This window comes from Lactuca sativa, chromosome 1, assembly GCF_002870075.4.
Source record: "Lactuca sativa cultivar Salinas chromosome 1, Lsat_Salinas_v11, whole genome shotgun sequence".
Lineage (NCBI taxonomy): Eukaryota > Viridiplantae > Streptophyta > Magnoliopsida > Asterales > Asteraceae > Lactuca > Lactuca sativa.
Window position 1 is genome coordinate 31,628,781 of NC_056623.2, and position 23,461 is coordinate 31,652,241.

A 23,461-nucleotide genomic window follows, 5' to 3' on the forward strand; every position below is an offset into this window, starting at 1 on the left:
CAATCTCCGTATCTCTCCGACACAAGTGGCTGAAAACATAATATATATGGCTTTCTGGTGGATCAAACACAAGAGGGCAAATTGCTCGTATAAATGGGTTGAGTGGTGTATTTGTCATTTTATTTGCTTATAAAGACTTTGTATCTTGCTGCGCACCGCCTGTCTAGCTTTTTGCTAAGCGTGGTTTTGGTGGCTCTTTATTATATATATTTGCCGGTTCTATATATATATATATATATATATATATATATATATATATATATATATATATATATATATATATATATATATATATATATATATATATATATATATATATATATATATATATGGTTAGGTTATTTTGTTTTCACTATCTATTGTGTGCCCGTATGACTGATTCTGGACCAATCATTTTAGTTATTTTAAGAAAGTAATTAATGCATATTACATGTTGAAGATATAATAGGTATTAATTACATCTTCAGCATTTAATATGCATTAATTACTTTCTTAAATTAACTAAAATGATTGGTCCAGAATCAATCATACGGACACACAATAGATAGTGAAAACATTTGAACCTAACTCTCTCTATCTCTCTCTCTCTCTCTCTCTCTCTCTCTATATATATATATATATATATATATATATATATATATATATATATATATATATATATATATATATAACATTAATTGTACTTGATGATGTTAATGGTTGTCGTAGATAATGATCCATTTAGTGATAAAAGAAGTTCTAGGGAGAAAATTATAAAATAGTATGTAAATAAAGGACCATGAATGTAAAATAGTATGTAAACATTAAACGTAGTTTGATTTTAATACTACAGAGATTAGAGGGTGTGTATTTACAAATACCAATGTTTAAATAATGATGGGATAATGGAATTCCCACCTAACCGTATTCTCATCTGTGTCATCTCTGTATATAAGAAGCCTCTGCTGGGTATTCAGTAAAACATAAAACACACACAACAATACACAGGAAGATGAAAACAGTAGTTGTGAACTGTGAAAGCAAGCCACATGTGGTGTTCATACCGTTTCCAGCACAAAGCCACATCAAGTGTATGCTTAAACTAGCAAGGCTACTGCATCACAAGGGCCTCCACATAACCTTCGTCAACACAGTATTTAACCACAAGCGGTTACTCAACTCCGGTGGACCAGACTGCCTCGATGGTGCACCAGGGTTCCAGTTCGAAACCATTCCTGATGGTCTTCCTTATGACCCTGATAACAGCAACGTGGATGTCCCTCAAGACATAGGTGAACTCTGTAATTCTATTCTAACCAACTGTTTGGCTCCCTTTCTTGACCTTGTGGTGAGGTTAGATAGTCCGGTTACTTGTATTATATCGGATGGGCTCATGCCTTTCACCATTGATGCTGCTGAGAAGCTTAGGATCCCAATCATGCATTTCTGGACCGTTGCTGCTTGTGCTTTCATGGCGTTTCGTGAAGGTCCGAATCTAGTTGAAAAAGGAGTTATCCCACTTAAAGGTTTGTCTATTTACTCCTCTATTAATTCTAAGAACTTAACTACTAACAAGAATTTATATGATGTATAAAGCAGTATAAAGCATATATAAATATTTAAGTTGAATAATTTCTGTTCTTAAGAAAGATCGGCCACCAAATCTGTAAAGCAGTATAAAACATCTATAAGTTTGTAGTTGTGTATGATTGTGGAATTAGTTGTGATGCTCATGAGTTTATTCAAAAAAATAAACAAACATGAAGATCTAACATGTAGAAAATTCAAAATTTATAAGGAAAAAAAATATTTAATTATTTAAATTAAAATGTTTATTTATTTTTAAAATTTAAACTAATAATTTAAATAAATAAATAACTAAAATAATTGAATTCAATTTAAAATTTTAAAAATATTAAGAAAATTTGCATTAAACAACCGAATATACATCTAGGATCACAAGAGAAAACCTCAAACAAGGCAATTTTATTAACCCGAAAACCACGTTTAATTGGATATATATATATATATATATATATATATATATATATATATATATATATATATATATATATATATATATATATATATATATATATATATATATATATATATATATATATATATATATATATATATATATATATATGCTGTTCAATTCAAACAAATTCTTTTTAATAAATGAAAGTTTTTTTTTGCCACATGTCATCTTCTCATTCATTTTGACACTTCTCATTTTGTGAGAATATTAAAAATTTTATTTTCCACTTGTCATTTTTTAGGGATTTCCAATTTTTTAAAATAAAATTCCATAAATTTGTATTGAGTTCTATAAGAAAATAAAATCATCCTATTAATTTGGTAATAAATTCTCATAAATATTTAGAATGATTTAGTTTCTTTTGTAAATTTTCAGAAAATTACATTATGCTATGTAACATAAAGTATTACATTATAAAATATTTCATATTTATGTATTGGTATTAAAATTTTATTTTTAATAAACCCGTGTAATACACGGGTCTTACACCTAGTATTGAATGAAGATATGCAAAATTCTCGCATATATTTTATTAATAAAAGAAAAATAAATACATTAATATTTAATTTTTTTATTTAAATAAATATAACTATTGGCATAGATCAAAAACATTTCAGGTTTTTTATTATAAAATTTAATTACATTATGATTAATTTCGGCAGAAAAGGCTGGATTTATTAGAAGTATATGTAGCGATAAACATTTGTAATCAGAAATTTTAGTTACTTAATTACATGAAATTTTCTCTTTCGAAAAATAATTACATGAAAGTTTGCGACCTATAATCATATTGCAAAGTGTTGAATAAGATTTACCATGAAGAATTAAAGGTGTTCGTTTGGATGGATCGGTTTCATACAATCCAATCAAGTGAATCAAAATCGATTTCAGTTTTCAAAACAACGATCCAAATAATTCAAAGTAAATTCAATTCCAATCCGATTCGATCCAATTACAATTCGGTTGGATTGATTTTTAAAAATTAAAACATTTAAAAACAATATATAATATTATAATATTACTGAATTTATACAAGAAGCAAAAACAAATTAGTTAGTTACGATTTGAAATTTATAAACAACTATTAAGAAGTTATATTATATTTTAATATTTTATAGATAAATTTTTTTTAAAAGTAAAAACATATTAATATATTTTATTAGATGAAACTTTTTGAACCTATTTCAAAATAATAATTAGGTTTTGTAGAAACCCAATCCAAAAATTCCAAAAATTCCAAACCAAATAGTCTAATCCGAATTATCCAAATAGACAATTCGGTTTTATCCAAATACTGATAATTGTGTTTATAAAAAATTTCATAATGAAATCCTCTTTAATAAATGAAAGTTTTTTTTGCCACATGTCATCTTCTCATTCATTTTGACACTTGTCATTTTGTGAGAATATTAAAAATTTTATTTTCCACTTGTCATTTTTTAGGGATTTCCAATTTTTTAAAATAAAATTCTATAAATTTGTAATGAGTTCTATAAGAAAATAAAATCATCCTATTAATTTGGTAATAAATTCTCATAAATATTTCGAATGATTTAGTTTCTTTTGTAAATTTTCAGAAAATTACATTATGCTATGTAACATAAAGTATTACATTATAAAATATTTCATATTTATGTATCGGTATTAAAATTTTATTTTTAATAAACCCGCGTAATACACGGGTCTTACACCTAGTGTTTTAATATGTAAAACAATCTATATTCAAATCATTTCAGACGAAAAAAAAAGACTTTGTTAATATAAATCGTATAAGTTTAAATACATTTGTTTTAGATGTAAAAATTAATGAGCTTTGGCATAATTAAAAATCATAATGTCAACTTATAATTTTACATCAAAATAATCATATACTTGAATTTTCACGATCTAGAAATCAGTCAAACCAGTCAACTTTGGACACTAACATTTGTTTTTTAATGAAAACTCGAACGAATTTAGATCTTGAAAATACATTTATTAACTTAAAAAATATACACCATATAAAAGTGCCGTGGTATTGTATTAAACTAGGTGTCCATTATAATATTAGGTTAAAATCCATAGAAACTATGGAACCCATTTATTTTGAATACGAACTTCAATCTTATTTCCTTGAATTATATATATATATATATATATATATATATATATATATATATATATATATATATATATATATATATATATATATATATATATATATATATATATATATATATATATATATATAACCCACGAAAACCACGGTCAGTATATTTAAAATTTCTATATAAATAAAAAAATAATAAATGAAAAAAAAACCAAGATATTGTCGATTGTAAGTAATTATGAATTAATTTGTTAAACAAAATAAACGTAATAATATTATTAGGATAAGATTTTGTATATTCAAAAGTTGAATTGAATTTGATTTGTCACCAAATATGAAAATAATAAAAATCATAGAAAAATGTCACGTATCAAATAGACATTCTAAAATACTGACACGTGTCATTTTTAGGTTTTATTTATTACAATATATATATATATATATATATATATATATATATATATATATATATATATATATATATATATATATATATATATATATATATATATATATAGGTTTAGGTTCATTTGAGACCATTCTAATTTTGTGAGACCGTGAGACCAAATCTAAAAATAATTTTAAAATCCAAAATAAATGGAAAAATCCAAAAATTCTTTTTTTAAATGTTATTTTCGGAACTTGAATTAATTAAAAAAAATATAAAAAAAATATAAAAAAAATAAAAAAAAAATCCGTTTTTTTTTTTTGAAAAATACGTGAAATATTCTAAATAGAATATTTCACTGACATATTCTAAAAAATAATTTTAAAATGCAAAATAAATGGAAAAATCTAAAAATTCTTTTTTTAAATATTATTTTCGGAACTTGAATTAACTAAAAAAAAAATTAAAAAAAATAAAAAAAAAATTCTATTTTTTTTGAAAAATACGTGAAATATTCTAAATAGAATATTACACTGTACATATTCTAAAAATAATTTTAAAATGCAAAATAAATGGAAAAATCAAAAAATTCTTTTTTTAAATATTATTTTCGGAACATGAATTAACTAAAAAAAAATAAAAAAAAAATAAACAAATGCGTCTCACGGTCTCACAAAATATAAGTGGTCTCAAATGAACCTAACCCTATATATATATATATATATATATATATATATATATATATATATATATATATATATATATATATATATATATATATATATATATATATATATATATATATATATATATATATATATATATGGAAGAGTTATATGTAAAACAAAAAACCCAAAAAATGCATAAAAATGCATAAAACAAATACCTAGAGATCACAAATCTTTTTTTGTTTTTTATTTTATATTCTTAAAAATCGCAGGTTTTTTTTATAAATTCGCTGAAAAAAAATTAAAAAATCAATTTTTTTATATTTATATTTTATTTTATTATTATTTTATTTATTGGTTTTTTTTTTCAAAAAAAAAATTCGGCAAAAATTATATAAAAAGTTGCGATTTTTAAGAATATAAAGTCAAAAAAAAAATTGTGATCTCTAAGTATTTTTTTCATGCATTTTTATGATTTTTAGGTTTTTTTTAGAGTTTTTTGTTTTCCATAGAACCTAAACCTATATATATATATATATATTGGTTATAATGTGGATGGTAAATATTGTGTGGATGTAGGAATGATGACCAAGAGTTTAAAATAAATATTTTAATAGAATACATATTCTGATTGAATACAAATTATGACAAAATACATATTCTGATTGAATGAACATGTTGAAGAATAACAAAATTTTAAACCATGAGTTGAAGATTGTTCATTCTTAAAGAATAAGCATTTATTATTAACATCATTGAAGAATCTAAGGTCCAAAAGTTAACAAAAAAACAATTTTTACTGTCACATTCTATAAGACGTTCGCCCAAATTTAGTTTTTTTTTTAATAAATTATTCGCTACAAATCGATTTAATACAAGCTTTATAGTAAGTCATTTTTAAAAAAAATCTTCATTCTATTAGAATAAAATGTCATTCATGAAAGAATCTTCATTCACATTCTTGTTTCATGATGTTATATTTTGACATTTTGGTGTGGTGAATATCAATTGTCAATAGTTTCTTAATTTCCATCCACCATTGTTGTAAACAACTTTGCTACATTTCTGAGTGGTCCTGAAGCAAAACACATATAAATAATGAAGTTCAAAAATATAAATACATACAACTTGTGACCTCATGGACCAATTGTCCATTTATACAAATATAATAAGGATTAATGGAAACGAACTGATTTTGTGGAATCGAGAACTTACTTGGGAGAAATCGATGGTGGCTAAGAGAATAGGGTCGGCTGAATCGATAAAGCACACAGTCAAATTGAGTCCCATTCTTTACGTGACGATAATTAAATCTCTTCCTCCCAGTGCTATCGCCTCTACTTCTATCTGGTTCTCGATTTCCTACATCAAAGTCTAAATATTTATGGCCTCGATCCGATGATGATTCAAATGTTGTATAGCCAAATCATGACTTTTGCTCTTTTGTTGAATTAAACCAAATCAAGCCTTTTGGAACGAGAGAAAGAGTGAGTCAGAGAGAGAACGAGGATGAAGGTGGGTTCTTGAGTCACTTATGGGGCCTAAGGTCTACGATGGGTTGCGGCGCTCCAATCGTGTGTGTGTGTATATATATATATATATATATATATATATATATATATATATATATATAATTGAAAGATATATTTAATTATTAATTACATAAAAGTTACAAATAAAATTAAATATCCACAAACAAATTACGTGAGTTATAGTTGGTATGTAATTCTGATTATTTTGGATTGGTTAAAATCATTAATAGTTTAAACAAGTCTTCATATTGTTATAAAAATTAGATTTTTAAATTTTAGAGTAAATATTTTGGCATTCTGTAGTTAATTTTAACTAACTTGCTATAAATAAATAGTTTATTTTATAGTAAAAGAAAAATGAAGAGCACCAAAAGACTAACACATGACATGTAATAAATACGATTGGTGTATTAGACTGACACATTATGGGTGTGTTTGACACGGAGCTTTTGGAAACGTTTGAGAGCTTATAGCTTTTAGCTTTTGATAAAACGCTCTAGTTTAAACAAAAAGCTTCGTTTGGTAGTACGAGCGTTTAGCTTTTAGTTTTAACAAAACGCTCCGATTCTAAAAGCTACTTCATGTAGCGTTTAACAAAACGCTCCTAAGATTTTGAAATCAATTTTCATAATTAACCTTAAAAATATATTTATATATTTATTTATTTTTAATATATTGTCTTTTTATGTAATTTTATATATTTGAAAAACTTCCAGCTACTTTTACCAAACAATAATATAACAAATAAAAGCTACAGCTTCCCGCTACCAGCTACCTGCTACACGCTACCCGCTTCCAGCTAACAATTACTTTTGCCAAACACGCCCTATATCCTAAAACTATTTGTTTATTATATAGAATAGAATAGATATACCTCCTAGTAATGACAAATAGAATTTATTATAGATTTCCTTGAAGAAATAGATGTTACTAGTAATGTAAGCTCTCTCTCTCTCTCTCTCTCTCTATATATATATATATATATATATATATATATATATATATATATATATATATTTGTCAAAATAGTAAAATGAATAATTACATGATTAAAAGAAACATAATTCAAAAAAGATAATCTTGAGAATATGTATAGATGATTTTGTTATTATTCATTGAAATTGAATGAAAAATAAATTTTTGTTTGATTTACCAAAAAATGAATCATATAAATATTTTTTCGCAAATTTGTTCTTGTGAATCATATTATTTTTGATTTATCTAATGATTAATTTTATAGGATCGTTAAAATTACAGGCATATAAAATCTTCTTATCTTTTTATCAAAAATACTCTTCTTATTTGATCTTAACATATATATATATATATATATATATATATATATATATATATATATATATATATATATATATATATATATATATAATTTGTTAATAAAACTTTCATAGTTAAGTTATTTAATGTAAAATGTATTTATTTTTTATATGTTTATTCACATGTAAAGTAGCAATAATAGTTAACATCAAAATGTAAATTCCAGTAATTATTCACATATATGTAAGTATTTCTTTTATATTAATTATCTGACTCTATGCTATTCACATATGAAATTTAATTAAGGGATAATGACTTGAAAGGGTAACGAACTTTCGACTTTTGTCACATTTAGTCACTAAACTTTTTTTCGTTATCTATTTGCCATTGAACTATTGAAACTGTTCACATTTTACCCTTATGACCGGCTGTTGCCGGTCATAAGGGTAAAATGTGAACAGTTTCAATAGTTCAATGGCAAATAGATAACGAAAAAAAGTTTAATGACTAAATATGAACAAAATCGAAAGTTCGTTTCCCTCTAAAAAGTTCAATGACTAAATGTGAACAAACTTTCTCTTGTATTATGTTTTAGCAAATTATTTATTTTTGTTAAATTGTAGCAACATTTGTTGATGAAGAAATCTATGAAAACAAAAAAAAAAAAAAAAAAAAAAAAAAAAACAGAACCCTGAAAATATATTTAAAAAAAACAAAAAACCAAAACCGAAATAAAAAACCAATGGTTTGACATTTTCCAAAATAAAAAATCAAAATTTCCAATCTGATTTTGGTTTTACAAAAAAATGAACCATTCTCACTGATGTGAATTATGACCATTAGTTTGGCATGCGAAATTTGTGACATCCCATGAATATGTAGTTACAACATCGTCTGAACTCGTAATTCATAGTAAGGGGTTAGAGTATCATCGCATGAATACGTAGTTACAACATCGCTTGAACTCATAATTCATCACCTACAGGTTATGAGCCTGCTGGTGTTTCCACTGAGTTGTCTAGAATAGTCCGTGGTCGCCATCTATACTCTGATAGATGACTACATCGCCACATTGTTGGTTAAGGTTATGGTATCTCCTTTCATCCTACATCACATATTCATCATCATCGATTTACCTAATTATCATCACCTTTCTATCATCTCCTATCTCTCATCATTTTATTTCATCACACACCAACTATTTCATCTACCCATGTTTCATCCGCAACATATTTGTAGATATAAAATAAATATATCGTTTAAATCTTTTAAGACATGTATAAAATCGTTCATCCAGCATAGACAGCAAGTATTCAAATAATATGCACACATAACACGTAATTTATATAAAATACTTCATATCTATGTGTAGGATGAAAATAACTATATATACCATAAAAATACCATAAATGCTTCCTAACTTCGAACCCCAAGGTTTACTCTACTAAAGCTTCATATTCTCGGCTCTCTGGACCTAGAAGGGTCCAGATCTATCACACCAAAAAGCTCAAGATAGCTCTTCCTTTCACTCTACACACTCAAGCTCGCTAGGGTTCTCACTTATGGGAAAGGTAGTCGCAATTGAAGGTCATAAGTGCCTTTAAATATGGCTCGAGCCCAAAGATTTAGGGTTTCTGCCAACAACACGGACTCGTCGAGTCGCCTCACCGACTCGTCGAGGCCATTCATTAATCCGAGTCATCAGTCGCGACCTTACTCGACGAGTTGAGGCGTCAACTCGTCGAGTCTCTCTTCTTAACTCAAAAGAAAAATACTTAAATTATGATACCTGGAAATCCGGATGTTACATTTTGTTTTTTTATTTTATAGATTTCCTCATCAACAAATGTTGCTACAATTAAACAAAAATAAATAATTTGCTAAAACACAATACAATAGGAAGTTTGTTCACATTTAGTCATTGAACTTTTTAGAGGGAAACGAACTTTCGATTTTGTTCATATTTAGTCACTAAACTTTTTTTCGTTGTCTATTTGCCACTAAACTATTGAAACTGTTCATATTTTACCCTTATGACCGGCAATAGCCGGTCATAAGGGTAAAATATGAACAGTTTCAATAGTTTAGTGGCAAATAGACAACGAAAAAAAGTTTAGTGACTAAATGTGACAAAAGTCGAAAGTTTGTTACCCTTTCAAGTCATTATCCCTTTAATTAACTAACATATCAGTTTGAGTAAACTTATTGTTAAATATGAGTAATTTTGCTTGTGAATAATAAAAATTGAAATAAAAATACAAATAAAGTGAGTACAAAGTTCAAGGTTATGATTATCAAGGTCTAAGGAGACATATCTTTTAACATAAATCAAGGTTACGAGTAACATTGTCTAAGAAAACATATATATAATTTTTCCTAAAATGCCCTTGAAATGTTTTAATCGTGTCCATCTTGCATAAGCTATAATTTTATACTTTTTGCTCTTGATATTTTTATCTGACAAATAAGAATTAAAATTGTTTATGTGGTTCCTTATTTCCTTAAAGTATAAACTAATGTTGTACTCAATCCATGAACTGAATTTGGATCATTTTTCTGGAAAGTTCAATATTAAATTACTTATTAGTTAATTATCATAATTACTTAACCGTGATAATTTTTTAGATGAAAGTTGCTTCACAAATGGGTATCTTGACACCTTAATAGATTGGATTCCGGGAATGGAAGGATTTTGTTTAAAGGATTTTCCAAGTTACGTACGAACCATAGACCCAAATGAATCGGGCTATAACATTGTTATAAAGTCTGCTGAGACAACTCGGAAGGCTTCACATATAATCCTCCACACGTTTGAAGAGTTGGAGTCCACTATCATTAAAGCCCTCAAAGATTACTTTCCTAATCTCTACACGGTTGGGCCATTGCAATTACTTCTGAATAAGACGGAAAATGACGAAGAAACAAAAAATCTTGATATTAAAAGCTATAGTCTGTGGAAGGAAGAACCTGAATGTATTAAATGGCTAGAAATGAGGGAACCAAATTCAGTGATTTATGTAAATTTTGGAAGCATAACAGTCATGTCGTTACAAGAATTGCTAGAATTTGGTTGGGGTCTTGCTAATAGTAATCATTATTTTATTTGGATCATAAGACCCGATTTGGTTATAGGAGAGTCTGCTATTTTGCCTGTAGAATTCAAAGAGGTGATTGAAAAGAGAGGCTTTATCGCAAGCTGGTGTCCACAAGAAGAAGTTTTAAACCACCCTTCGGTTGGTGGGTTCTTGACACACTGTGGGTGGGGTTCAATCATTGAAAGCTTATCGGCTGGTGTCCCTATGATATGTTGGCCTTTTTACGGGGACCAACTTACTAATTGTAGGCAAATGTGCAAGGAATGGGATGTTGGCATGGAGATTGGGAGTAATGTAAAGAGGGATAACGTTGAGAAGCTCGTGAGAAAATTGATGGGAGGAATTGAAGGGAAACGAATCAGGAACAAGGCTATGGAATGGAAGAGAATAACAGAAATTGCAACGAGTCCGAAAGGTTCATCTTTATTGGATATTGAAAAACTTGTTGATGACATTAATGCGTTTTCAAGAAATTAGATTTGCTTTCCTATGTTGTATTTTTTTTAATCTAGATCCTTGATAGAGTCGTGCTTAATTTATGGTGTTTCTTCAATAATTTGTTTCTTCTCATAACATAAGCAATAATAAGAGCATTGTTGTAAGATGAACAACACAAATTCTATTTATTGATGGGTTTATAAATTATTTCTTAAATAGCAAACCACTAATACAATTATTGACAAAATAACTCACGTCTCAATAAACTAACCATCAACTTATCAATAACACATCATAAAAAAATTGAAATTTGTCTTAGTTACATGGTATTCAAAACATCTCGATAAATTTCATGCTCAAAAAAGTTTGGCTTATGCTCCACAAGGTTCTTTACTCAACCTTTGTAAACAGGGGCGGAGCCAGGATTTAAGAATAGAAAGGCTGAAAGTCTCACGTCACAATAATGTATTAAAATATAATGTTATAACCGCATAGGGTAATGATCTAAAATTTTAAAAGATAAAAATCACTAAGAATTAAAAATTTGGTATAGTCCAAATTTAATATATAATTGTCTAATCTGATCAAGTTGGTTAAGATTGAAGGTCGTTTTCTTCGATTACGAATCAAAGAATATAATTTTACCTCTTTTAAATCTGACATATCATTTTTTCAGGTTCAATAGGGTCTTCTATGTTAATATTCTTATAAGGGTATGAATGTATATTATAAACATCTTCTTTAGTATTATCACTAATCACATGCAATTATGGGTCACATATATCTATTCGTTTGAATAAAGAATTGATGGTTCTTTTCTTACTTATATTTTACCCTATAAATTTATAGTTATAATAAAATGAATTATCATACCTTCAATACTGTATCTACTTATGAATAGATAATATTATCAATTACAAATTACTAGAAAAACAAAATGTAATAAAAATTAAAAAGTTACCTAATTAATTAGCGTAGCATAAGTAGTAGCACATGCAAGAAATTGATCTTCAAAGTGAGTAGAAAAAGCAAGAAAGTTATCTTCAAAGTGAGTAGACGAAAAAGCAAGAAATTGATCTTCAAAGTCGAACTCAGTCGTTTAATTAAAAAGGAGGTATGTCATATGTGATATGTGTTTTTGTGCTAGGTTTAATAATAAATATTGAATTCCATTCACAGTGTACCTGATTATGCCAATTAAATTAAAGTGGGGTATTACTTGGGCTTTGGGCTTTTAACCTAGGTTCCGTGGTTCTAGTTATTAGAATTACACTGTAAAAGAATTAAAAGGCTAACCGACATACATTTTATATTATATAGAACTTTTTTTTAATTAAATGGTAGACCTTAACTATATATATATATATCAATGAATATTTATATTGGAAGGGGCTAGACACCCGGCAGCCTCTCCATTCCCTCCGCCACTGTTTGTAAACCTTGAGTTCAACCTCCGGTGGCTAGGGTCCTATAGCTCAGGGGTTAAACAAATTTTTTAGGAGGCGCACTACTTAGAAAAAACTCATTTTCGACGGTAGTTTTCATTAAAAATCTGTCATTAAAAGGTTTTATTGACAGATCTACATTGAATTTATACTTATGAGACCTTGTGACAAATTTCCAATGGATTTGTGATTGATTTCCAATGAATATTTGACAGATTTACTATTTCTTTACATTTTTAGGACGAAATAAGGTAATTGACACACTCAGAAACAATTATGTCTGCCGGTGGGTCCTAGGGTAGAATAGTACAATCAATTAAAATTAACATATGGAATATAATATGATGTGTGATGCCAATTTGAATCTACGTAGTAGATTTATTAGAGGAAAAAAAAGTGATTGTTTACTACAAAAGTGAATGTAACGTTAACCATTATTCTTGCGATCATATTCAAAATAATGGTTGGAAAATAATTGAAGTGGTTTGTTACTTTGTGTTGACCACTTAAAAGCTTTTTTAAACAATTACAAGGATTATTTTAAACGAAACTGTTGGGCATCTAGTTTCTAGAAAACTTCACTATTTGATTAGCAAGTTTCTCCGTATCCAGAGAAGATGAGCCATTGAACCCAGTCGCACTTTCTGCCATTTTCTTCCACTCCAAAGCTTTCTTCCTCATTCGTTTTCCCTCACCTCCCTCCATTAACTCCCTCACAAGCTTCTCCACTTCATCCCTAGTCAAGTTCCTGCTAATCTCCATGCCAACCTCCCATTCCTTGCACATTTGCCTACAATTCGTCTGCTGATCCCCAGAAACCGGCCAACATATCATTGGAACACCAGTCGACAAGCTCTCAATGATCGAACCCCACCCACCATGAGTCAAAAACCCACCAACAGATGGGTGGTTCAACACCTCTTCTTGTGAACACCAGCTTGCTACAAAGCCTTTACCCTTCATCGCCTCCTTGAGTTCTTGAGGCAACACCACAGGCTCCCCATCAACCAAATCAGTCCGTATAATCCAAAGAAACTCACGTCCACTGTTAACAAGTCCCCATCCAAATTCTAGTAAATCTTGTAAAGACATTACTACTAAACTTCCAAAGTTTACATACACCACGGAGTTCTGTTCCTTCGACTGGAGCCACTGGACACACTCCGGTTCTTCCTTCCATAAACTATAGCCATTGCAAATCGACGACTTGTTGGTTTCTTTTTCTGTAATCTGATTCAGAAGTAATTCCAGAGGCCCGACAGAGTAGACATTAGGAAAAATAGATTTAAGCTCTTTGACGAGGCTCGCTTCTAGTTCCTTGAATGTATGGATGATCATATGCGAAACTTTATCAGCCGCTTGAGCGGTTTTCAGGAGGAATTTAAACATAGGACTAGTGGGATCTGTGGATCGTGTAAACTCAGGTAGTTCCTTTAAACGGATTCCTTCCATTCCAGGAATCCAATCTATTTCCATGTCAAGATAACCATTCGTCAAATAACTTTCATCTGTAAAAAAAGTTCAAGATTGATTAATTAGGTAACCAAGCTGGCCACCCTCTTGAATGAATATATTAAGAAAAAGGTGAAAAGACTGATGGATCTAACCTTTAAGTGGGACAAGTCCTTTCTCCATTAGAACTTTTACCTGGTAAAACCCCATGAACCCACTGGCAGCCATGGTCCAGAAAAGGATGATGGGGATGTTAAGCTTTTCAGCAGCATGAATAGCATTTGTGTAAGTCATGAACCCATCGCAAATAATACAGGTGACTGGAATATCCAGCTCGGATACAAGATGAAGAAAAGAATCAAAGAAATTGGTTCCAAGGTAGTTCCAGAGCTGAGCTTTGGTTTGGGTATGTTCAATTTCAATACCACGATCATCTGTAGTGGTAGAAGGGGTACCATCTGGAACCGTTTTGAATTGAAAACCTGGAGCTTCATCGGCCCAGCGAGTGCCACCGGAGTTTACGAGGCGCTTGTGGTCGGACTGAGTGTTGATGAAGGTTACGTGGATGCCCTTGTGGTGAAGAAGTCTGGCTAGTTTGAGCATACATTTGATGTGGCTTTGTGCTGGACAAGGTATGAACACCACATGAGGCTGTTTCTGCTCGATTATGGCCGCTGCATCCATCTCTCTCTCTCTCTCTGTATTACTATTACATCGTCGATCGAGTTCTTTTTTTTTTTTTTTTTTATATGTTAAATTAAAAGTCCCAAGTTGTTGTAAAAATCGATCGTTATGTTCCGTAGTATTGTTTGTGCCCCACTACCATCCTTGGAAATGACATGTTATTTTTTATTGGTCAATATTTGTCTTTTTACAATTTTTTTATTTATATTCTTAAACAAAATTTAACAAGTGCGTGATGACATAAGCATTGACGAAATTAATAAACATAAATTATTATTATTTCACTAAGTTGATCATTACGGTGTCTAGAGCTACGAGTATTTTATATATATATATATATATATATATATATATTATTTTGAAATGACAACTCACATGCCTTTTGATTTACTTCTAAACTACTTTTATAGAACGGAACCGTACATACACGATAATCTACCTTTTAAATTACATTGGGCATGTTTGACATGGAATCTTTGAAAGTGTTTGGGAACTTCTAACTTTTAGTTTTTGACAAAACGTTTTAGTTTAAACAAAAAACTTTGTTTGATAGTACGAGCGTTTAGCTTTTAGTTTAAACAAAACGCTCAAAATCTAAAAGCTACTTCATGTAGCGTTTAACAAAACGCTACTGAGCTTTTGAAATCAATTTCCATAATTACCCTTAAAATATATTTATATATTTATTTATTTTTAATCAATTATCATTTTATGTAATTTTATATATTTCAAAAGCTTCAAGCTATTTTTCACAAACACTCATATAACAAATAAAAACTACAGCTTCTCGCTACCAGCTACCCGCTACACACTACCCGCTATCTGCTTCCAACTAACAGCTATTTTTGTCAGACATGCCCATTGTGTCTCAAACGGATTAAAACTTTTAACCTTAAGAAATAATTTAAACTCTAATCTACTTTTAAACTCTTAGACGACGAGATTTTTTGGCGTCTTTATCAATTCTTTTGTTTGATTAAAAGACTACATGTACAACCTAGTTAAATATTTGAGTCAATTTTTATAAAGCTATAATTAAAGTAGATAAAATAAAATATAAGACTTAAAGTTTGAGTCAAATATTATATTTTTATCTTGATAACATTAATTCTTATTTCTAATCAATATTAAAGTCATATTTAGCAGACTAAGGTGCTGTTTGTTTTTCCGAAGCAAAAATTCTAAAAAGTCTGCGGACCACCTCTGTAAACCTCTGCAGTAGAAGAGGTGGACAAAACGACTGCATGCTGTAATAAGAAGCGTGTATGTTTTTGTTAACATCTGCAGACTGCTGCAGACATTAAAAATTTAAAATAAACTAATTTAAAAAGCAACATTAAAATGAATTAACTTATGTAAATCAAATATGAGAAAACAGTTAAAAAGATATAAATTTATGTTAAAGGGATGAAAATAGAATATAGTCTATAAGTAAATGACCATAAACGTAATATTAAATATACTTCATGGACACTTATTTAAAAAACAGCACACGTCATTGTTAGATTTATTATGTCCCGATTTTTCAACACAAAATTTTTCATTTTTTTTAATATATATATATATATATATATATATATATATATATATATATATATATATATATATATATATATATATATATATAACACAAATCCAAAAGTCCATCTTTATTAAAAGATCATTGTTATACATTTATTAAATATAAAAGAGAGTTTTAGCGGAAGTCTAAAAACATTATTAATTTTTTCGATGCGAGTACAGTCACGCTGGAGCCTTTCCATGATCAGAAGAACAACCTGAAAAATAGTTATTCAACAACTGTAAGCCGAGACTTAGTGAGTTTCCCAATATACCATATATCACAATACATATACATGGACACAAACAATGGCTCACAACCTTTCGCCGATCCGCCAATTAGCTCACGACCTTTCGTCGATCCACCAATAATATGTGTATCTAGACTTATGGCATACCTGCCATTTCGTCATCAACACACGAGTATATAGGCTCCCGACATGTCGTCGTTCCGCCATCAACCCCTAACTTAACCGTAAAAATTTAAATATTTGAACACATAGAGATTACGCTTATTCTACTAGTTCAAGTATAATAACAATAAGTACATAGAGGCTATATTTCCGACTCTACTCAATGACTCAAGTATAATATTATAAAACACATAAATACTATATTTTTGCTCTACTAGCTCTCTATCCTAACATACGTGGATATATATATATATATATATATATATATATATATATATATATATATATATATATATATATATATATATTGTAATACATATTATAGTGAGATAACTCACCTCAAATAACGAATGTGTGTCTCACTTCCTAATTGTGCCCAATACGATTCTTTGATCTTTGGTTTGCTATAATTCCACTGTTTAAAGAAAACAATACTAGTTCTTTTTAAAAGTTTGTAAATAAATTGTATGATCATATTCACCAAAATACTCTATTTATACTAAAAATATGAATTTGTAATTTAAAGAATCCGTACGACTACATTAAGAGTCATCACAAAATTAAACACATATAACATAAGTTGATACATGTCATATTTCTTTAAAAGGTTAGTCATTCATATTTTTGACACGTAACCCACAAAATTGACACAATTATGCCGTTAATATTCCGACTAATTTTCTTTCTTATCCAAACATTTCATTATTCATGTATAAGTGTTATGCATATTCAAATATTTCACCCCACATACATTTATATGAAAGACAAGTTTACCTCTTATAACTAGTTATATATACATAATATCACATTAGAGTTGTCCCATCTTTGTTTTCTTTATTTCTTTATTCTAATTACAATCCATTTGTAGGGATTCATGTATTTATTCCAACCCAAAATGCATGACATATTAAATACAAACATATTTAACTATATAATACATTATTTTAACTTCGATCTAAGTTTCATCAACAAATTGTGTATAGGCTTTCTTAAGTTTCATCAACAAATTATGTATAGGCTTTCTTTATATTAATGTGATGTAATAACAACTTAATTAACATATTTATATAATAATATTTAACGTAAAAATTTTCTTTTGGTTAAATACAATCATATTTTCATGATAGTCTTATCTTTATATAATATGTGTTAAAAATATTACTCCATCTCATATTTACATATATTTTAATATAGTATTGTCGTAATTTGACTTATCTCCAATATATTTTATAAAAATATACTTGGGTATTTTTAGTCGGAAAATACGGGTATTACAACTTTCCACCACTTATAATGATTTCGTCCCTGAAATCCTACTCCTAATGCACTTTAAGAAAATTCCTATACGTTAACTTATTGGGGCTCTTGAGGTTAATTTAGGACCTAGCCAACATCTCCTCATCGATTCTTATCCTCTATGCTGATTAAGTCGTATAATTTCATTCTCTCCCTTAGACGTACTCTCGAACTTCTCGCAAAGCTTTCCAAAACTAGGAACTCATTGATATAGACCTCCCAAATTTATACCCTACGATTAATGATTGCCTTCAGATGTAAAATGTTGATTTGGTCATCTAACTAAGATTAGTGTCGTCTCGTTATGAAACGAATAACAAGGGGAATTCATTTATGACACTCCAACCGAACACTACCGAATTATTAAATTTCATGTGTTGTAACAACTTGGGATGTAACCAAAGCTACCATAACGGATTTACTGGTTTGAAACTTTGGAATCAATAATCTAATATTGTTGACGGACTCATCATAAGGCTTCCAACCTACTAGATTATAATGAACACTAGGTCACCAATAGCCTTCTTGCAAAGCTCTAACTACTCTACTTACATTGGAACATAATTGACATTTAAGCGATCACACACACATGCGTTAAGGATAGGTTGTGACTCTATCCAAGTACTTGGACTAAGATACTAGATCATTGTTGTCATCATCCCCCATTAAGTTTAAAGAATCACGATCAACACATCGGTAACCGTTATCTCACCGTTATGAAAGAACCCAGGTATCATCCCTTTTGATGTCTATAAATCACAACATGCCTTCTCTACTTAGCCTCTTGAGGCTACAACCGATTCGAGACCCTTAACTTATGAAACACATATGCTAAAATCTAACCGTCACCCTATATTAACCTACGGTTTTATAGATTTGGTTATAGTTTTATAATATCATACTTATTTATCAATAAAAGGAATAACTAAACCAAACACGCATTAACCCTGAAGTCTAAAATAACACTAACACATCACTAGATGCATACGTAGTCGCACTCAATCGTGACCTTCAATTGAACATACGTAGCTTAGAACTTACTCTAACTTCTTTTGATCTTAGGCGTCCTTTATTGTCAATAGAGCTTTTTCATACAAGAAAACTTGGAGAGCTTAAACAAGTCGTTGACGATGTCCTGTTGCCTCACTATAACTTCCAGAGGAAGTCCTTGGATCCTCTTGCGGCTTTTCAGGTTGAACTTTTACTACTAAAACAATACTTGAACTGGCGAGGCACTTCCATAGCCGAATCTCAAGCAACTACAACTGCTTATGAAGGTTTTAACAAGGCTTATATATTGCATCCTTACTACTAATGCTGGGGACTCTTAGTTAACCTTAACTTCTTCTAAATTCAAGATCAACTAGTCGAAGATGTGGAAATGACTCTTTTCATTGATCCTATCATGTATACTGCCGATACATTAGCAAACTTCAGAAGGTATTACTACCTTTTTTAATGGAGCAACCCTGATCAAACGATCTCTTCCTAGGCATCTATTGTCTTACTTATACTTGTCTCAAATGGTGACTCGTAAAGAAAATGTGCTTACCTTTGTCGCCGCTTCTACTACCAATAATCCTTGATATAGGTTTACTAGATCCTTATTATGGCTTAACCCAAACTATCTGAGTCTGATATGTGTCTTGAATTGTCCATCCTTTTCTATACGAAAGTATTCAATGCACATTATAGTGAGTTATGTGACCTAATGATTTTCTAGTCAAATGGCTCCTATGTTGCAGGGATAAATCCCATATCCTTGAATGCATGAACCTATATGGTTTTCTTAGCCATCTGAGCCGAACCTGGGGATTTGGTAACTTCTAGACTCTACCTAACGCTTAAAAGGAAAATCCAATCATTCCTCGATAATCACTCTAAGAAACATATAATCCTATGCGTATTCTTGTAGAAGACTACCTTCTTCTTTTAACCATAATAATTAAAACGAATAATTTCCACCTATTCGTGTCGCAAATCTCATGGACTTTTGTCATTGAAACCAAAAGTCAAACTTCCCTTCACACTCTCGCTTCAGGGTCGATTCTCCCCCACTTGGGTTCGGCGCATTATCTACTGTTGCTCATCACCGATCCAAACTAGCTCCGCTTATGCTATTTGTATCTCCTTTTGACTTTGAAGAAACTCATATTTGTCATATCCAATGACTTTTGATATTTCCATCATAGTATTACTACTTGTATTCACCATAAGTGCTCTCTCCGTATCGCAGACCAAAAGAGTTCAAAGCTTTTCCAAGCACAAGATCGTCAAGAAACGCACCGATTTACACGCATAACTAATGGTATATGAGGATATGACTAACTTAGTCAAAATACTAATAACAAAGATGGCCGCTGAATATAATACCCTCCTGTTGCTATCTGGACCAATCGACTTGTTATCTTCCCACTGACCCTCTCGTAATGGTTATCTCAACCGTTTTTTTGGAACACCTAGATGCAAACGTACGGAAGACACTCGCATGTGTCTTTTTATACTCTATACAATGAACGCCACTTCCCAAATCTCTCGAGCGAGAATCTATTGGTCTGAACCAATTTGCCGATGGATGTGCCTGGACCTGCACGTGTTCTTTTATCCTCCGATGAACTTTCATTCCCAACTTTTGATTCGTAGACTCAACTTACAATGAGCACACACATTTCGTCCTAACTCATCTTATGACGTGGTATTTATATCAGCTATAGTAACGAACTTAGCGATTATAACCTGATAACCTTTTGTTACAAAAATATTCATGACGATTTGAATTCTTATCTCTATGAGATAGACCCTGGCATGGAAGACACCATCCTTCTATTTTATTCTCCCTGTGTCAAAAGCTTGATCTTTCTTTCTTAGTTTATGAGAGGTCGACATACAACCACACCATAACAAGTAGCAACTCTAGTGCCAATAACGAAGTCTGCAATTCTTCTATCGATCATCGTGATCATCTCTTACTTGAATCTCGTGACTAAAGTTGGCACTATTCCGAACAAGGTTCTCAGAACCCATTCTCTTAAGCAAATTTATTTTATTCGGACTCAATCTTTTATGCCCTACTTGGGCCTGAACTTAGATTCACTCTTCTAAACATCATCGTACAACAGGTAATGACACCGCAAAGGAATTTTATAGTGTTAGCTACACTATTTACTAGTGCCTTAGTAACTTTACGATTCTTCCTTATCCAAGCGCGAGTCTAGTGCTTCTGGTAGTATAGGCCTCTACTACCTTTCACACCTACTCATACTTGTCCCAAAAATTGTCCCGAAGTTTCCAAGTCACTTTCCAACACTACACATGATGACCAATAAAGATATATGTATGTGTCTTAACAAGCACATACAAAAGGTCTTGTTAGATTCCAGTATGATTTTGCGTCTTTATCGATGCCCTACCGCGTGAATATACGCCCTATCAAGCAAATATTAAATTTCCTAGTGTCTCTTTCTAAAATTACTTCCATTTTACCATACTATTTCCCGAGGAAGAACTTCTACTAATACTAACTAATTATTTGATAAATACGATTGCATGCCTCTAAAATCAAATAGTCTGTCGACTGAATAATCATGCACTACAATGGTTGGACTCAAACAAGAGCTGCGCAATAGCGCCAAATCAGGCAATCTAAAACTATTTAATTTTGGGAGCATGCAACTTATCGTATTTGTCACATAACTAATGAATATTAATATAGGTTCTATGTAGCAATTAACAAGCAAATCCTTAGTCTATAAGACATCTTAATTATCAAATAATTCTAACTAGCAATTCCTGAAAAGATCTCTAGCCTACATACTAGCATGCATTTCTACCATCTCATATATCAACAGACATAACAATTATGGATATTTTGGAAGTTTGAGTCTGGAATCACACGAATGTTCATCCAATTCTCTCAAACCAGGGCTCTGATACCAACTTATTACGTCCCGATTTTTCAACAAAAAAATTTTCATTTTTTTAAATATATATATAAAACACAAATCCAAAAGCCCATCTTTACTAAAAGATCATTGTTATACATTTATTAAATATAAAAGAGAGTTTTAAGCGAAGTCTAAAAACATTATTAATTTCTTCGATGCGAGTACAGTCACGCTGGAGCCTTTCTATGATCAGAAGAACAACCTGAAAAATAGTTATTCAACAACTGTAAGCCAAGACTTATGAGTTTCCCAATATACCATATATCACAATACATATACATGCACACAAACAATGGTTCACGACCTTTCGCCGATCCGCCAATTGGCTCACGACCTTTCGTCGATCCACCAATAATATGTGTATCTAGACTTACGGCCTACCTGCCATTTCGTCGTCAACACACGGGTATATAGGCTCCCGACCTGTCGCCGTTCCGCCATCAACCCCTAACTTAACCGTAATAATTTAAATGTTTGAACACATATAAATTACGCTTATTCTACTAGTTCAAGTATAGTAACAATAAGCACATAGAGGCTATATTTCCGACTCTACTCAATGACTCAAGTATAATAACATAAAACACATAAAGACTATACTTTTACTCTATTAACTCTCTATCCTAACATAAGTGGATATATATATATATATATATATATATATATATATATATATATATATATATATATATAGTATAATGAGATAACTCACCTCAAATAACGAATGTGTGTCTCACTTCCCAATTGTTCCAATACGATTCTTTGATCTTTGGTTTGCTATAATTCCACTGTTTAAAGAAAACGTCTTCTAGTTCTTTTTAAAAGTTTGTAAATAAATTTTATGATCATATTCACCAAAATACTCTATTTATACTAAAAATATGAATTTGTAATTTAAAGAATCCGTACGACTACATTAAGAGTCATCACAAAATTAAACACATCTTTATATACTTATAAATGATGCATTTTTTCTTTTATCACATTCATTTGAAACTCCTATCATTTTTCTTTCACCACATTCATTTGAAACTTCCATGACTTTTCAATTTCTTTCTAATAATAATTATAAATTGATTAATAATGTTAAAGAAATATCAAACTTAAAGTATAGTCATATATCAACTAAATTTACATATTAAAATAATATATTTACTTTTAC

At 29.9% G+C, this 23,461-nt stretch overlaps 2 protein-coding genes across 2 annotated transcripts; one reads left to right on the top strand and one right to left on the bottom strand.

The window, feature by feature from the left end:
• Nucleotides 1-947: 947 nt before the first annotated feature.
• Nucleotides 948-11,693, top strand: LOC111913495 (UDP-glycosyltransferase 85C1). Its single transcript, XM_023909199.3, has 2 exons — nt 948-1,505; nt 10,598-11,693. The coding sequence occupies exons 1-2, from the start codon at nt 992-994 to the stop codon at nt 11,542-11,544; spliced, it is 1,461 nt and encodes a 486-aa protein (XP_023764967.1). The 5' UTR covers nt 948-991; the 3' UTR covers nt 11,545-11,693.
• Nucleotides 11,694-13,297: 1,604 nt separating this feature from the next.
• LOC111913496 (UDP-glycosyltransferase 85C1) lies at nt 13,298-15,177 on the bottom strand. The gene is made up of 2 exons (XM_023909200.3): nt 14,558-15,177; nt 13,298-14,458 (listed from the first exon to the last, which is right to left on the bottom strand). Exons 1-2 carry the CDS (start codon nt 15,084-15,086, stop codon nt 13,512-13,514), a joined length of 1,476 nt encoding a protein of 491 aa, XP_023764968.1. The 5' UTR covers nt 15,087-15,177; the 3' UTR covers nt 13,298-13,511.
• Between the last annotated feature and the right edge of the window lie 8,284 nt (nt 15,178-23,461).

What these genes read in the sequence shown, in the direction of transcription:
- LOC111913495 (XM_023909199.3), top strand. Translation starts at nt 992, where the DNA reads ATGAAAACAGTAGTTGTGAACTGTGAAAGCAAGCCACATGTGGTGTTC. An exon ending in AGGAGTTATCCCACTTAAAG is followed by an intron (nt 1,506 to 10,597) that starts GTTTGTCTATTT and finishes ATAATTTTTTAG; the next exon opens with ATGAAAGTTGCTTCACAAAT.
- LOC111913496 (XM_023909200.3), bottom strand. Translation starts at nt 15,086, where the DNA reads ATGGATGCAGCGGCCATAATCGAGCAGAAACAGCCTCATGTGGTGTTC. An exon ending in AGGACTTGTCCCACTTAAAG is followed by an intron (nt 14,459 to 14,557) that starts GTTAGATCCATC and finishes CTTTTTTTACAG; the next exon opens with ATGAAAGTTATTTGACGAAT.